Genomic DNA, 17,589 nt, shown 5'->3' with positions numbered 1-17,589 from the left:
TTTTTGAGTTGTTTTTTTTTGAAACCCTTATACTTTACCATAAATATAAATATTAAATCAGATTAATTTATCATAAATATTGCAAAACAGACACCTGTGACAGGCAAAAACCATACAATTCCTTGATAATTTGTATGGATTTGTAAGAAATTCTATACAAATTGGTTTTTGTCTGTCACAGATGCTTGTTTTGTAACTCTATATTAAATGTATTAATTAGAGATATCTTTCGATCTATGCCTATTTTTTAGAAAACAAAAACATGTTATAAAATAGAATCTGCGCTGGCTCCTATAGTGATCTATATTAGTACTGTAATCTACCCAAGTCGGGCGAGCGAAGCTCAGCCCGGCTCCTATAGTGATCTATATTAGTACTGTAATCTACCCAAGTCGGACGAGCGAAGCTCAGCCCGGCTCCTATAGTGATCTATATTAGTACTGTAATCTACCCAAGTCGGGCGAGCGAAGCTCAGCCCGGCTCCTATAGTGATCTATATTAGTACTGTAATCTACCCAAGTGGGGCGAGCGAAGCTCAGCCCGGCTCCTATAGTGATCTATATTAGTACTGTAATCTACCCAAGTCGGGCGAGCCAAGCTCAGCCCGGCTCCTATAGTGATCTATATTAGTACTGTAATCTACAGTGTGAGTAGAAAAATAGTTCGAGCGAAGCTCGAACATTAATAGTTCGAACGCAGTTCGGACTTGGTTGAGCGAAGCTCACAAATTTTTGCGCCCTGAACGGAGCGAAGCGAGTGAAGGCGTGAAAATTTTCCCAAACATTACAAACTGCATTTATATCAAAAAATGTTGCCGTGTGGAAAAAAAATAGTTCGAGCGAAGCTCGAACACCAACAGTTCGAACGCAGTTCGGACTTGGTTGAGCGAAGCTCACAAATTTTTGCGCCCTGAACGGAGCGAAGCGAGTGAAGGCGTGAAAATTTTCCCAAACAGTACAAACTGCATTTATATCAAAAAATGTTGCCGTGTGGAAAAAAATAGTTCGAGCGAAGCTCGAACATCAACAGTTCGAACGCAGTTCGGACTTGGTTGAGCGAAGCTCACAAATTTTTGCGCCCTGAACGGAGCGAAGCGAGTGAAGGCGTGAAAATTTTCCCAAACAGTACAAACTGCATTTATATCAAAAAATGTTGCCGTGTGGAAAAAAAATAGTTCGAGCGAAGCTCGAACATCAACAGTTCGAACTCAGTTCGGACTTGGTTGAGCGAAGCTCACAAATTTTTGCGCCCTGAACGGAGCGAAGCGAGTGAAGGCGTGAAAATTTTCCCAAACAGTACAAACTGCATTTATATCAAAAAATGTTGCCGTGTGGAAAAAAAAATAGTTCGAGCGAAGCTCGAACATCAACAGTTCGAACGCAGTTCGGACTTGGTTGAGCAAAGCTCACAAATTTTTGCGCCCTGAACGGAGCGAAGCGAGTGAAGGCGTGAAAATTTTCCCAAACAGTACAAACTGCATTTATATCAGAAAATGTTGCCGTGTGGAAAAAAAATAGTTCGAGCGAAGCTCGAACATTAATGGTTCGAATGCATACTTCATTTGAATAATTTTAGTTACTATGTAAGTAATCATTATTTATCACATTTATTTGATGAATCTTTTATTTTGTTCAAGTTGTTTTTTTAATTCTTACTTTTCTGAACAGTTTTCTGATCTGTGTATGGTGTGAATATTCCATGAAGCGTGATCCGCTTCATTACTAGTTTTTTTTTGTATTTTGCTTGCTGTGAGTGCGAGAATGGGAAATTCTTTTGGTTGAGGTTATTGAGGTGGGGATTGAAATGAGATGCTGATGATCTTGATCGGAGATGAATTAAGGTTTTTAGAGATCTTGAATCGTCTTTTGGGATTGTAATTTGTTTGGGAAAAATTGGAAAAAAATGACAAAATCTTCTCCGGAAGTTGCATCACCTCTCGATATTCATCTGCAATGCCACAAGGTAATGCATCTGTACTAACTAATAACGCTGCATCTTTAAAATTTGGCACAATGCAGCCATCTGGGCAACTTCACTTCTTGCCGTCAACGCATCAGGACAACTTCATGTCTCTTGCATTCAACGCATCAGGGCAACTTCATGTCTCTTGCCGTCAACGCATCAGGGCAACTTCATGTCTCTTGCCGTCAACGCATCAGGACAACTTCATGTCTCTTGCCGTCAACGCATCAGGGCAACTTCATGTCTCTTGCCGTCAACGCATCAGGGCAACTTCATGTCTCTTGCCGTCCACGCATCAACGCAACTTCATGTCTCTTGTCATCAACGCATCAGGGCGACTTAATGTACTGTCATCAATATGTCACACCAAATGATTTCAAGGATTTGAACCCGGACCTTTGAAATTGTAAGTCACAATGCCAATAACTACGCAAATCCTGCTTTTCTTGTGTGCAACTCCATTTGACAAAATATTCCACAAAAAGTCACAAACAACCTTCTCAATGTCAAATCTAGTCAAACAATATCTTCCAGCAATCAATCCCACAGATGCCATATCTCACCAACAACAACCCAATTCATTTAATTTCCATTCCTAATTACCCATCATTCCATAATGAGAACTCCATTAAAAAATTGTATTTATGCTCGCAAATAAGAACGTCAACTTAGTCTCACCCCTCCCATACAGCACGTTCAAATTTTTCTATTACACTCCACTAATTTTATGGCACAATAATGAATATTTTCACTCACCCAAACCGAATATCCATAGTACAAAAGTCATTTTATGGCCATCGCGAGTTTCGCGATTAATCACAAAATAGGCAATAAAAATTCTCAAATGTACAATAATAATCAAATTAATTGCTAAAAGTCAATTAGAAACGACACTGAATTGTAATCAACGATAGAATTCGGTGTGCCTTCATATTTTACATTTCCGGAAGGGCTCTCTTACTCGCCATTGACTTTATTATGCTCATGATAATTAAAAATCTTTTTATTACGTCATAGAGGAATTTTTTTTTATTTTTTGTTCCTCGAGCAGCGCTTGACGAAAAACGATTTTTGATGTTCAACTTATTTTTAGTGAGTGGGCAGTCAATTAATGATGGAATAAAAAAGTATAAAGTTGCATAACTCATAACAATAAATAATTATTGCCAATAAATTTATCAATATTAGTCTTAAAGTTTTTATGGTTAATGAGTTTTGATGTTGGACGTGAGATTGTTCTGAGATTGGTCAATATTGTTATGAAATGGAGTGTTGGATATTTTTATGAGGAAAGTGATTTATTGGCACCTTTTGAATGAAACCCGGGCAACGCATGATTACAGCTTACTTACTTCCTTGGCCTTTGCTCATTGTCGCATTTAGAGTTCCGTGAAAATTAGATCTGTTTTTAGACAATTTCTGAAGGTTTCTTATTCGTGACACTTTTTTGCATTATCAAATGATAGCCAAAATGAACTTCATGTCTAGGATGTTCATATGAGCATTTTTTGACGGCACAAAGCTTCTTACTTACTTACTTACTGGAATCATGCTCCGTCTTGCAGCCTAAATTGCTTCAAAAGTTCCATCTGACATTATTTCTAGCCAAACCTCAAATCTTGTACAAATTCTCAGTTTTGACATATAACTTGCATATAACTGACATTCCTTTATTACCGTCCTACGATATGATGCATCTGTAAACTAGCTGAAGTTCAGTTCTACCGTTTGGCTGCTGTAGACCCAAAATGACCTGAAATAAACTCAAAATACTCAGATTTTTACTTGAAATTATGTTTCGGCCAATAACTGCAAGCCTATATATGGTGCATTATAAATGCGTAGACTTTCAGGATTCAGCTGTATCTTAAAGTTCATCCAAGGCACCAGGCATTTGTTTTTTGTTGACAGGCCTGTAATTTTGGACAAACCCAACCTAAAACGCTTTGTTTGTCAATTTTTTTTGTGAATTTTAGCTTTTTCTGGATTTATTAATTGTCGTTTTCTTTTTCGTCGTTTTTAAATGTCTTTCATTTATTATTAAAGCAGGACATGCCTCGATTTTTGATCAATAGCCGATGGCCCTCCCTAATGACTGTGACATATCAGTACCATCATATGGTGTTCAATTTAGACAAGAAATTTAGACACATATTTCAAATTAAGGCAAAATTCATATAATTTCCAGCCAATTTCACTTCATGTACCCCACCCGCACTCCTCATACCCCACCCATCCTCCTCAATTCCATCTTATTTCAAGCATTATTTTATCAATTTCTGCCAATAAAAATGCCTTCTACCTTAAACAACATTCCATACCTATTTATCGACTTATTTCTTATCTTTATTATAACTAACAAGATTGCTCCACTTTTCTACACCAATCTTAACAGTCACTTTTCTCCCACTTCCCTCCCGGTCCTCATGTTTGCTATATCGAATCCCATAACAAGAATTATAATCATAAATAAGAATTTTCATCATATAATATGTTACGATATGATTTTTATGATGTCCCTTTTTATGATACCTTTTTAAGATTTTTTTTTCTGGAATGCTGTATCATGGGAGTGAGGGGTCTTGGGGATGAACGTCATATGTAAGACATAGCATAGCATTTATTTATATTTATACGTTTTTATTAGGTTCTTTCACCTATCATATACCTTTTTATAGACGTTAGCTACAATTTATGGCAATTTCCCATTCCCATACTCGTCAGTAAAAGTCAGTGAGTGGAAACGGAATGAGGGGTGGATGAGTCAAGACAACAACAACAACATCAGACAATAAAAGTAAATGGAAAAAAAGGAAAAAAATCTTGCACACTTTTACATTGTTTATGATAATGGTTCCTTATCAATAAATGGACGACGACGATGATGGAAAAAAAGAAGGAAAAAAAAATTGCATGGAACCTGAGTTTCGTCTTTAACTTGAATGTTGTGTCGATTACAAAGAAGATGAATGAGTTGAGGAGTTATTGAAGTTGATGGCTTAGAGAGCATTTATCTGTAATAGACAGAGATCCCACTTTTAAGCCCTTCTCATCAGCAGACAAAGAATATGCTTCCATGGTATAGAAAGACCACTATGACGCCTAAAAGCGGTTTTTTTGTCTTTTAGGATCTGTACCCTAACTTTGCTTTAGAAAGTATGCTTTTTGTCTTTTAGGGAATTTTCTGTGCTAAAAAGTTTACTCTGTATCCACTAGAGAAGTCAGCGTGGATTTTATTGGAAGTAAATTCGGCTTTTTAATATCAAATCTTATCCGAATGACTTGAAAATGTGCTAGGCTGACGTGACTTTGGAATGTCGTCGAATTTCTTAAAATCCACTATCTTATCCGAGTGTGCTTGTAACGTTCATTCAGAGAGAGAACGCACAGTAGCAAGAGTAGCTAGTTTAAATCTAGAAGCCAGCTCAAGTCGAGCAGCCAGCTCAAGTCGATTAACCAACTCAAGTCGAGTAGCTAACTCAAGTCGAGTAGCCAGCTTAAGTCGAGTAGCCAGTTCAAGTCGAATTGCCAGCTCAAATCGAGTAGCTGTCTCAAGAGCCAGTAGCGTTCATACAGCACAAGTCGGTTAATTGTTTCAAATTTCAGTACTTGACCGGTGTGACTCGAATCGATTTCAACACCAAGTCAGAGTCACTTCGGTCTGGGGCAGATCTAGGGCTAAATTTTTGATCGATCTACCGATGTGTGCTATTCTGTAAATTAGCAAGTTCCATTGGGGCAAGTAGAGTTCAAATGACAGTCAGACAATCCATTGACACTACTCAACCTCTCCTTGCCAACAATACACGGTTAAAAAAGTATAAAAAAACAAGTTGAAGACTTAGGGAGGATAAGAAAAACAGAACCGTAGAAGAAGAAGAAAAAAAATGAATAGAAATAACAACCGAATGTATCCCAAGTCATCCACAATTTTTATGATAAGACAAATATTGTTATTTCAAAACTACACACAAACATGTGAATGTGCATACGAGTAGGGGCCAATTTCAAGGTTGACAGAAACGTAGAAGAAAAAAAAGGAGAAAATGATGATGATTTGTTATCCATGAAAGGATCCGATAACACTTTACTTTTATATTTTTTTCAGTTCTACTTCTACCGTAAAAAATTGAGACAATCTTTCCTTTTTGGATGCGACAAATAGTGGAGAAAATCTCATAAAATTTGCTGATTCGATGTTATTTTACAACTTTTTTTTTTTGATAAGTTTTTGTGGTGGAAATAAAAGATTCCTTTTCGGGGATTCTTCTTTTTTTCAAGGATTTAAAAAGAGGACGGGAAGTACAATTTATTTTTAGAATATGAATGGATTTTTTATGACTGTTGCAGCTTCTGATTGTGTGATTTATTGATACTGATTTGCAGTTGGAAGTGAGTTATGATTTTATAATTGGATGAGGGGAAGCTGCTTCAGATATCCTAGTCTCTGTCTTAGTGTCTTAGAGTCACAGTGTCTAAGTGTCTAAGTGTCTCAGTGTCACAATGTCTCAGTGTCTCAGTGTCTCAGTGTCTCAGTGTCTCAGTGTCTCAGTGTCTCAGTGTCTCAGTGTCTCAGTGTCTCAGTGTCTCAGTGTATCAGTGTCTCAGTGCCTCAGTGTCTCAGTGTCTCAGTGTCTCAGTGTCTCAGTGTCTCAGTGTCTCAGTGTCTCAGTGTCTCAGTGTCTCAGTGTCTCAGTGTCTCAGTATCTCAGTGTCTCAGTGTCTTAGTGTCTCATTGTCACAGTGTCTCAGTGTCTCAGTGTCTCAGTATCTCAGTGTCTCAGTGTCTTAGTGTCTCATTGTCACAGTGTCGCAGTGTCGCAGTGTCTCAGTGTCTCAGTGTCTCAGTGTCGCAGTGTCTCAGTGTCTCAGTGACTTAATGTGTCAGTGTCTCAGTGTCTCAGTATCTCAGTGTCTCAGTGTCTCAATGTCTCAGTGTCACAGTGTCGCAGTGTCTCAGTGTTTCAGTGTCTCAGTGTCTCAGTGTCTCAGTGTCTCAGTGTCTCAGTATCGCAGTGTCTCAGTGTCTCATTGTCTCAGTGTCTCATGTGTCTCAGTCACGTCTCAGTCAGGAACCAGTCACAGTATCAGTCACAGTCACAGCCACAGTCACAGTCACAGCCACAGTCATAGTCACAGTCACAGTCACAATCTCAGTCTCAGTCAATGAAGATCTCAAACGAATCCCCATCCCCTAAAAATCACAGCTCATTTCTCCAATAAACCAAAAAATTATCAAATTTTACATCCATGTTCTCAAAAAATTGACCAAAAACATTCAAATCTGATTTCTCAACATGAACAATTTGAGAGCATATGTTAAGAACTTATTCAAATTCATTAATCACTGAATTTTCACCTCCTACATGAACATATATCCTTAAAAATATCCTTCAACAGAGCATCCCATAAAAAGATGTTAAAACACATCCTCAAAGGAATTTTCCATCACGAAGACATATTAGCTCAATTATTTTAAAGGAACTAGAAAAACCCTTTTTATTTCGTTATCTCACACTACCGTTCACAAGCCACAATGAAATGTCTCTGTTCTGTTGAGTTTGAAAACTATTGAAATGGAAAACTATTGTAAGGTATGTAGCAGCATATGTGCTTTTTATCACTTATTTCTACATCCACAAAATTTCATTTTCTACACATTTTATTGACTTGAGCTGCTTCTTTTTTTAGATACTCAAATAAAAATCCCTCAACAAAATGTTCATCTCTATCTGTAGCTACAGCTCAGCATCAGGTGTACATTCATCCAAATCTCTTTAATATTAAAATGTACACAATATTTTCCAATTTTTGTAGAACTTAAGGTGGAATGAGAAAATTTTACAAGACTGAAAATGTGAGTTTATTGTTATTTGAGGGTTGAAAAGGTAATTTGTGTATTTTTTGGGATTTTCCATTTCTCGTATGGATGTGAGTATATTTGTCAAAATGTCTTTACATTCATTTCATTTCACCTAGGATGTGATATGTGCTTAGAAATGGATCTCGTTTGAGGTTTTTATTTGGGAATGTGTTTTGTTCTTGGGTATGGATGGATTGTTCTTGTGGGGATTTTGAGGGAAATTTGAGATTTTTTGGAGATTTTGTTCTGGATTTTGATGAAAATTTGTTTGATTTTTTCTGAATTTCATTCAAAATTTGAAGAATTTTTCTGAATTTTACTCAAAATTTGAAGAATTTTTCTGAATTTTACTCAAAATTTGAAGAATTTTTCTGAATTTTACTGAATTTTTGAATTCAAAATTTGAAGAATTTTTCTGAATTTTACTCAAAATTTGAAGAATTTTTCTGAATTTTACTCAAAATTTGAAGAATTTTTCTGGATTTCCTTCAAAATTCAAAGAGTTTTTCTGAGATTTGATAAATTTTCAAATTTTGCCCAATTTCCCCACAAGGGTGTAACCAGATCTACCCAAAACAAAAAAACAATCCAATTCAATTCATCTGGATCTTATTAAGCATAAACGTTTTGTACGTTATAAAAAGAAGACATAAAGAAATTTAAAGTCATTTTGGTGAGAATTAATTTACTTAATTATATCATCTGACATTGACTAAGCATATATTTACATACACAATTCACAAAATTTCTCCTACGACGACATATCCATAGCTTGTATTTATTTCAATTAAGTCAATTTATATCATTAAATAAAAATAACCATAATTCTTTCCATTTTCTTCTTATTTTCCCTTCTCACACACAAATTATCTGTTTATAATGAATGCCATCATCAAATATCGCGCGCGCCAACAAACACGACGAAGAAAAGAAGTGAAAAATAAAAATGAGAGGGATTTATATTCTGTGTAATTTTAGGACAATCTTTATTATTTCATTTTTTTTATGCATATATATTCATTTATCATATTTTTCAGTGATGTAGGAAATATGTTCAGTCGTGGACAGCCGAGGATTATGAAAAATTAATTTTTCAATGCTGTACAATTTTTTATTTATTTATTTTTTGTTAATTCTGAGAATTTGTGAGTAATTTTTATGAGTTTATTCATTTTTATGGGTTTATTTGGATGTTGTGCAGTTTGCAGGGGGGTATGATGACTTAATTTTGATGATTTTTGGCTTATTTGAGTCAAGGTGGCTCTGTGACTGAATTGTTTCGTGTTTTGGTACTTAATAATTGTGTTACCAACTAAACGGTCATGGGTTCGAGACTTGGCAGTGAAAAACAATTTCATCTGTCCTTGACGTGACTCACAGACTCCATTTGGAGCCTAATTACTTACTTGTGTCCAATATCTGACTTCCTTGTCAATTTATCTTGACCCCAAATATGCTCACTTGCAATCTGGAAATCATATCTTGCAGACATTATTAAAATAAATCAAATTCAAAGACAATCTCGTTTACAAACTTGCAAAAACCTAAACAAAAATTCACAGCGTTGACATTCATCTCAACTCAAAATGAGCTGAATATTCCACCTCAAGGGAATTCATCAGACTCATCCTCATTTTACTGAAATTTAAAAAAATTCAAGATTTAAAAAATGACAAAAATATTCAATTCGAGACGAATTGACATTAAATTTCAGTTCCTTTAAGGGAATCATCATCTCAATTTTAAAATGAATGTCTTTTTTTTTTATTCATTATTTACTTTCTCTCGTTAAGGTTTATTAAAAATGATAAATGACTGAAATATTGAGAAATATCCGCTATAGAATGTCACTTTCCATCCACCCCTCATGGATACAAAAAAATGTATAATGATAATTGATAATTTACTCGTGGATTTTTCTTTTTTTTTCATGAAAATGATATCATCTTTCCTGTCGGATTAAAGTGAAAAATTCCTGGCAATATAAAAAAAAAATAAAGATTTTTTCATCCTTGTGGGAATAACATGAAAAAATCTTAAATGTCTTGATTCTGGATTAAAGGACTTCAGCGCATTTTTGTCAATAAATAACGGTCAAATTGCTTTTTCAAGTTATTGAAAACACGGTAAAAATATTAATTTTAAATTATCTAACGGTCAAATATTATTTAAAATTAACGGTAAAATTATATTTCAAAATTAACAGTCAAATAACTTTTGAAAATTAACGATCAAAATATTTTTGAAAATCAACAGTCAAATTGTGTCTGACAAACAACGGTCAAAACAATTTCAAAATTTCATAAACTAAAATTCCACGTGTTTTTCCATATTTAACGTAAAAATCATAAATTTTAGCACGTTTCCATGGTTTTAAGCTACCAAATCAATCAATAAGGCAATAACTCGATGGCACAGATCTAATACTTCAAATCCGAGCTCTTTCCGAATCCTAATTGCAGAGATTTCCCATCTAATTCATCCACCCAGCCCACCAAAGTGCTTAATTTTCCCAAAAATTCTATAATCACCAGCTATAAACTTTTCATGTTCATTTCTCATCCCGTGCGATGCCAAAAAAATACGAAGAAAGCCACCTTTTGTATAAAATTAAAATAAATTTTCTCTCCTCTCATCGCACGTTTACTGTTGAATTTTTCCCAAGCTGCAATTGTTATTTTATAGGTGTCACAATGTCGAAGAATTTCTCTCTTCCTGTTTATACAAATGTGCTTTATACTGCTACAATGAATGGAGCAATTGCATTTGGGAGGTTGTGGGGGGTTTGAGGTGAAATTAAGATATTCAGTTGTCTGTTTTTTGTGTGCTTTGTTGTGTACTTTTCATGAGCCAAAAAAAATATATTCTAAGGTGCTGGAATTTTGAGGATGATGTGATAGAGATTGTGCATTTTTGGAGTTGCTGTTGATGATGGACTGAATTTTCTGTATGAAGCTGGATGAGCTGTATTCACTTCCACCTTTAAATTAACTATAGGAACCCTTGGACTCAGTATTGGAAATTGACAGGTAGGGATATAGGCAACGATATGGGCAGCTTTAGTAGACATTTGAGCGAAGCAATGGATCTGTTCAGCCAGCGAACTCTACCTTTAATTTCAGTTGATCTTAGAAAGTGTGATTAACTTAGGTAATGCGTCAACAAATCTTATAAGCTTATGCTAGTTATGATTCATGGAACCAACAGGAAATTCTATCAAATTCTACCGATTTTCGACAAAAATGTCAATTTAGTAGAGTTCTGCAAATGATGTTCAAAAGGAATCATTGACCCCAATTTGGACCAAATTCTACAACTTTCCGTTTTTGCATCTAACTGACAAGAAAGCTGTCGATCGAGATAGTATCGCATTTGAAATCTTGGCAAGCAGGTCGATGGATCGCTATGGTGCTGTACGTCCAGCGAAGTAAGTAAGTAAGTATCATGTTGCTCGTTCACTATTGCTACTCCTAACATACACTCCATACACCCAATACCTTACCATCATCTCAAACTTACATACTTCACATCTTTCTTTCTGTCTCACCTCCCATTGCTGCATGCATCCTTACATCATGTTTTAACTTTTAAATGTAATTATTTTTATTCCTGATTTCTTTTTTCCGTTTCAAATTAAATTTTTTTTTGTATCTATTTCACCAAAAAAAAAATAAAAGAATTTGCAATTCATAGTCAGATTTCATTAAGATCTCTTACACTTTTGGGTAAAGTCTGTATTTCATGTGGTTTTGTTGTTAAATCTGGTCACCCTTACAGAACTTTTCTGTTTTCTGTGTCTTTTTCACATTGTGGAGTGGAGGAAATGTAATTTATACTACCTTGATACACACAGAGAGTAGAGGAGATACATGGAATATAATATAATATAAAGTAAATGAAATATAAATTTTATTGTTTCTACCCAAACTGCAATAAAAGAAAATTTGCATTTTTTGTACTCTAAAGACATTTAAAAAGAATTTTTCTTTCTTTTGTCTCAATTTTGCTTTTTTTTTTTTTGTTTTAAAACGTTTTTGTTATAATGAAAAAACATTTTGTGTCTTAGGGGAAATGTTGGGAAATGACAGGAAAGGAATTTTTTGTCGTTTAAAGGAATGGAACAGAAGTGAAAAGAATTATTTTTTTTGGAAGTTGTGAGGTGAATTTTTTGTGGAATTTATGTTGAATGAAGTGAATTTTTGAGTTGCTGGTGGTATGTGAATGTACTTTAGGTATAATATTAATAGTGAAGGTAGATTCTAGTGATATAAAGTGTTATTTTATGATGCGAAGAGTCAGGGCCCTGCAATCAACATAGTCCTGACTTTAGGCATTACCCTAAAGTAGACCAAGAACTAGGTCAGGTGTCATATTAAGATCTCAACAGGATATTTTCAATTCTAAGTTTAAGGCATTTCGCAATCAACAAGTCAACATAGTGCCTTATTGGTACTTTATCGTCAACACGACGGTAGAGTGAGACCGAAATTAAGACTTCGAGAACCGACCGGTTCTGCTCTCGATCTCGATCAACGTCATGAAAATTCGGCAAAACCGAAACTTCGAGAAACTCTAGTGATAACCTTAACAACCGTGCTATGTCATGACAGCTGAGTTGATGGCTAAACTGATTCGAAGAGCACACTGTGTTCATTTTATCAACTGTTTATTTATTGTAGTGAAAAAAGCAAGATTTGCTGCATTGTGCCGAACTGGTGATAGATTCTTATACCACAAATGACTTCCATATGCTGAAATCTTAGTCGCTTTGGTAGGTTTGATTCTAAGTATATCTTAGTTCACTAGTTTGAGTTTCATTCACTTGATTTGATTATAGCATTTGAATTTAACGCAGCCTTCTAGTTGAATGGAGAGACTTATTGTAAATTTCAAAAATTGAGTCACTAAATTAAATTGACAATTTTCAAGAATAAAATCCCATAATCATAAACCTTTGATAGAATCCAGCTTCCTACACATCCACAACTTTTCCCTTAAATCTCATTATTAACTTTATATCACACAATAAGCGAATATAAAAGGAAGTAATGTCACCCATAACTACCAAACTATTGTATCACAAAATATCAATTGTAAATGACAATTGGGAAGGTCTTTACATTGAAGTATCTTCATTACTTTATTTATTGTTGGGTCGCTTTTTGTCGATGCTGAACATTTTACTTAATATATCCAGCATACAGCATAAAAAGAGATATGTGAATAAAACACCTTTTAGCCATTCCTTTCCTCTCTTTTTTACATTTAAGTATCGTACACACAAAAAAAGTGCTGTCAGCAAATAGTACAACAGCTCGGAATGTTTTATGCTGCAACAATATTGTGCTTTGAATTTATTTGACGTATTTAAATTTACATTTTTTTTTCTGGTACAGCATCTTATACACACCCACATTTTTTTTTTTCATTCCTTCTGGTGAGAAAAAAAGGATTTTTATGTAAGAAATGCTGATTAATCACATTTGCGGAAAGGGTTTTTTTTTTTTGCATGGGAGCGTGAAATCCATAAACAATTTTATTAGGGTACCTTTTTATTGATTTTTAAAATTTTTTTCCATCTTTTAGTATAGTAATGACTATCATGGCCACATCCAAATCAAGTTTGATTCGTTTTTATTAGCTTTAGATTACGGAAAATGTCAATTTAGGAGATATGCTGAATGCATACATATTCATATTGGGGTATTTTATTGAAAATGTTTTTTGGTGTAGCTTGAGTCATTCAGTGAGCATATTGGAATTGAATGTTTGTTGACGATGACTAGAAAATAGAAGCAATTGAGGACGTCAATAGTTTGTGAAAAATTGGATTTGAATATTAACCGAATTTATAAAATATTAGACCTAGTCATAACCAGAACATTAACTTGCCATTAGTTAGATACTGCCATTCGTTAGCCTGCATCTGGCACAAGATCTTAATTGACAAATTATGGAAACACAATTGAGGAATTTGTGACTTTATTGGATCCAATAAATAATGGTGAGCTGTTGGATAAACAAGAGTCCCCATCCATTCTCACCTGCCTTGAACGTGCTCACTCACTTTTATGTGCCAATGTGGAATTACCTCAAACATGTCTGCCGAATTTAGTATCAAATCTTGAAATAATGATTGAAGAGCTCAGCTTTATGAGATGGAGGAACTGTGATTTATATCTGTTGTACACACCCTTTAAACCTACAGTTTATAGTGGGATTTGAACCACTTGCAAGCTCTGAACATTGCAAACACACGAGTAAGACCTGATGAACCTTGCAATGCACTTAGTTACAACTCGTGTGCGCATGATTTCGTAAGGAACTTCATCCAAATACTATATCCTTGTTTTCCCAGCAGTGAAGACACATTATGTGTAAATTCCTTATAACTGCATCCAACAGAAGAACCGAGCTTCATAACTAGAACGGAGAAATGGAGATTTGAATGACATTTAACAAAACCATTGGATACTTGATTTATACTTGTTGACAGACGGGTATGAACTGGAATAAATAAAGCAGTATTGAAAATTCATAAAGTTATTATAAAATGTTTATTTCTCTATCAGATCTTTGTACTTTAAATCATTAATTTTTGAAAATAGATTTAATTAATTATAACAGCTTTACGAATATGATTATTCATATGTATAATTAAGCCATTCTTGTTTTTAATAAATTTGGCACACAAATCGCATTGTAGTAATTCTTTCGGATGAACATTTCTCATATGCATGGATAAAGCCATTTCATTCTTGTAAAAACTTGGACACTTTTCACATTTTAGTGGATTTTTCATAGCTGCAAACTTTTTGTCTTGACGTTCGTGAACATTTTGATGTTTCTTGAAATTATATTTAATATTAGTTGCATAATCACATCGTTGACATTGAAATGATTTCAGACGATTGTGGGATTTTTGATGATTATATAGACCTGATTTTTCATTGAATTTCTTCCCACAAATTTCACATTCGAAGCTTCCGGGATTTTGATGATATTCCTTCTTATGCTTGATGAGTTGTTTGTTGGTTGGATACATCTTGTTGCATATTTCACACTCAAATTTCTTGTCATGAATTTTTTCGTGAATATTTAAATAATTTTTAGATTTAAATTGTTTGTCACAAATTTTGCATATGAAGTTTTTTCCAGTTGCATGGAAGTTTTTTAAATGCGCTCTCATGCAAAAATATTTTAGCATTTTATGGCAAATTTGACATTTAACCAATGAAAGATGACATCCCATGTGAATATTAAGAAGTCTCTTGTTTTTAAAAATCTTTCCATCAAAATCGCACTCAAATTGATCAATTTGTCCGTCTGGATGTTTCTTCTTCAAGTGTCCCTTCAAATATTTTACCGAAGCTAATGATTTTCCACAAAATTTGCAAATATTCTTTCCTTTTTTGCAGTTTTTCCTATCGTTTAATGAAATTTCTTCAAATAATCTCAGCTCATTGTTACCAAATTGATGCTTAATATCCTTTAAAATCACTTGAAATTCTCGGGTTTTCGGTGTGCTTGAAACGTCTTCTTCAACTTTTGACGATTTCGGTTTGACTTTGAAAAAATTTGTAATTTTTCGTGACATTTTTTTTAAACAAAACTTTCTTTTCTAAATTATTGATGATAAGTGACATTAAAAAGAAATGTAAAGGTATTTTATACTTATTATTTAATAAACTTTAAATGAGATTTTCTTCATATTTTATAAACTTTTTTAATCTTTGTGTAGATCTTTCTTTTATTACTAATTTTAATGTTGGCAATTCGATTTTTAGAATGAATTTAGAAATATTCAAGTCATTTTAATATTAAGCAATATGTATTATAATTTTTTTGGTCATTTTCAGCAATTTACAGTTAATCATGTTACAAAATTTTATAATCTTATGGAATTGTATTGAATTTGTTTAGATTAGAAAGCAAAGTTTTTTGCATTTTCCAAGAAAACAAAGTAAAAATACCATTTGATAGCTCCATTTGACAGCTATCTCGAAGTAAAAAGTCATCTTAATGCAATATGAAATCAATTGATTCCTTTAGTTCTTGGACAATTATTTTGTTTTTCACTTGATTTTTTTATATTCACAATAATTCTCAAAAGATTAGTAAAAGTATTTTCAATTCAATGTAATATTCTCAAAATTTGAAAGTTTCTAGTTCCTTAACAGCACAAAAAAGAAAATTTCATCTAAATTTTTTATAAAATCAAAATACTTTTATAATTCTTTCCTTTTTTAGTTTTACTGATTAATTTTTGAAATGTTGTTAATCCTACGGATGTGGTAATCTATATGTTTAATTAAGTGTGACTTAATTTTAAAGAACTTGGCACATAAATCACATTGAAATGGTGCTTTTCGATGGACAACAAAAGTATGGTTGTTTAAAGCTCTTCTATTTTTGCAAAATTTTGGACATTGTCCACATTTTAGTGGATTTTTCATCAATGCAAACTTTTTGTCTTGACGTTCATGAACATTTTGATGCTCCTTGAAACTATGTTGAAAATCAGTTGCATAATCGCATCGTTGACATTGCAGTGATTTCAGACGATTGTGGGATTTTTGATGATTATTTAGAATAGATTTTTCATTGAATTTCTTCCCACAAATTTCACATTCGAAGCTTCCTGGATTTTCATGAAAATTTCTCTTATGCTTGTTAAGATAACACATTAATTGAAATAATTTGCTGCATATTTCACATTTAAATTGCTTGTTATGAATTTTTTTATGAGTGTTTAAAGAATTTTTAGATTTAAATTGTTTGTCACAAATTTTACATTGAAATTTTTTCTCAGATGTATGGAAGTTTCTTAAATGAGAATTCATGCTAGGATATTTTAGCATTTTATGACAAATTTGACATTCAACCAATGAAAGATGACAGCCCATGTGCATATAAAGTTTACTTTTTGTTTTAAAAATCTTTCCATCAAAATCGCATTCAAACTTTTCAATTTGTCCATCTGGATGTTTCTTCTTCATGTGAACTTCCAAAGATTGTTTTTTGAAAAATCTTCGATTGCATATTTTACAGTTAAAAAGATCAAATTCAGTCGGATGAATATTTTTCATGTGATGCTTTAAATTTCCTTCTGAGCTGAATTTCTTCCCACAAAACTTGCAATTATTCTTTTCTAATTTGCTGCTATTTCTTTCGTTTATTGAAATTTCTTCAAATAATCTCAGCTCATTGTTACCAAATTGATGCTTAATATCCTTTAGAATCACTTGACATTCTCGGATTTTTGATACACTTAACACTTCTTCGTCAATTTTGTCTATTTTTGGTTTAATTTTGAAAAAATTTGTAATTTTTCGAGTCATTTTTTAACAAACTTCCTTTTTTGATTTACTGATGATGAATGTTGTTAAAATAGAAATCTTCAAATATTTTTAAACTCATAATCGGCTGAGATTTATCAATAAATTCAGAAACTTTTTCAACTTTATTAAAGATTTTGACAATATTCAGGTCTGTATATTTGCACAAATAATAATTTTTATTCGAAATCTTCAAACCTGTGCATCTAAAACACTCAAAATGCAGCTCTGCGCTTCTTGACCGGCTCTAACTGGCAAAGAGTATGCTCTAATGGTACAAGAAGACGAATACCTAAAAGTAGTATTTATGCCTGTTAGAGTAAATCCTTACTAAAAATAAAGTTTCAAAAGCCAAATGAATCATCGAAGAAGAATAAAGAACTCACCAAACAGAACTCAACAAAGAAGAATCAAGAAAAACCATAA

The 17,589-nt window shown here is 33.4% G+C and overlaps 1 protein-coding gene across 1 annotated transcript; it reads right to left on the bottom strand.

The window, feature by feature from the left end:
* Positions 1 to 14,435: 14,435 nt before the first annotated feature.
* Positions 14,436 to 17,166, bottom strand: LOC139091642 (oocyte zinc finger protein XlCOF26-like). The gene is made up of 2 exons (XM_070641790.1): positions 16,749 to 17,166; positions 14,436 to 14,764 (listed from the first exon to the last, which is right to left on the bottom strand). Exons 1-2 carry the CDS (start codon positions 17,164 to 17,166, stop codon positions 14,436 to 14,438), a joined length of 747 nt encoding a protein of 248 aa, XP_070497891.1.
* Between the last annotated feature and the right edge of the window lie 423 nt (positions 17,167 to 17,589).

Source organism: Chironomus tepperi, unplaced genomic scaffold (genome assembly GCF_022539635.2).
Source record: "Chironomus tepperi strain 1889 unplaced genomic scaffold, CSIRO-AGI_Ctep_v1 contig_257, whole genome shotgun sequence".
In the NCBI taxonomy this organism is placed as follows: Eukaryota; Metazoa; Arthropoda; class Insecta; order Diptera; family Chironomidae; genus Chironomus; species Chironomus tepperi.
This window is presented reverse-complemented; position numbering and strand designations above follow the sequence as displayed.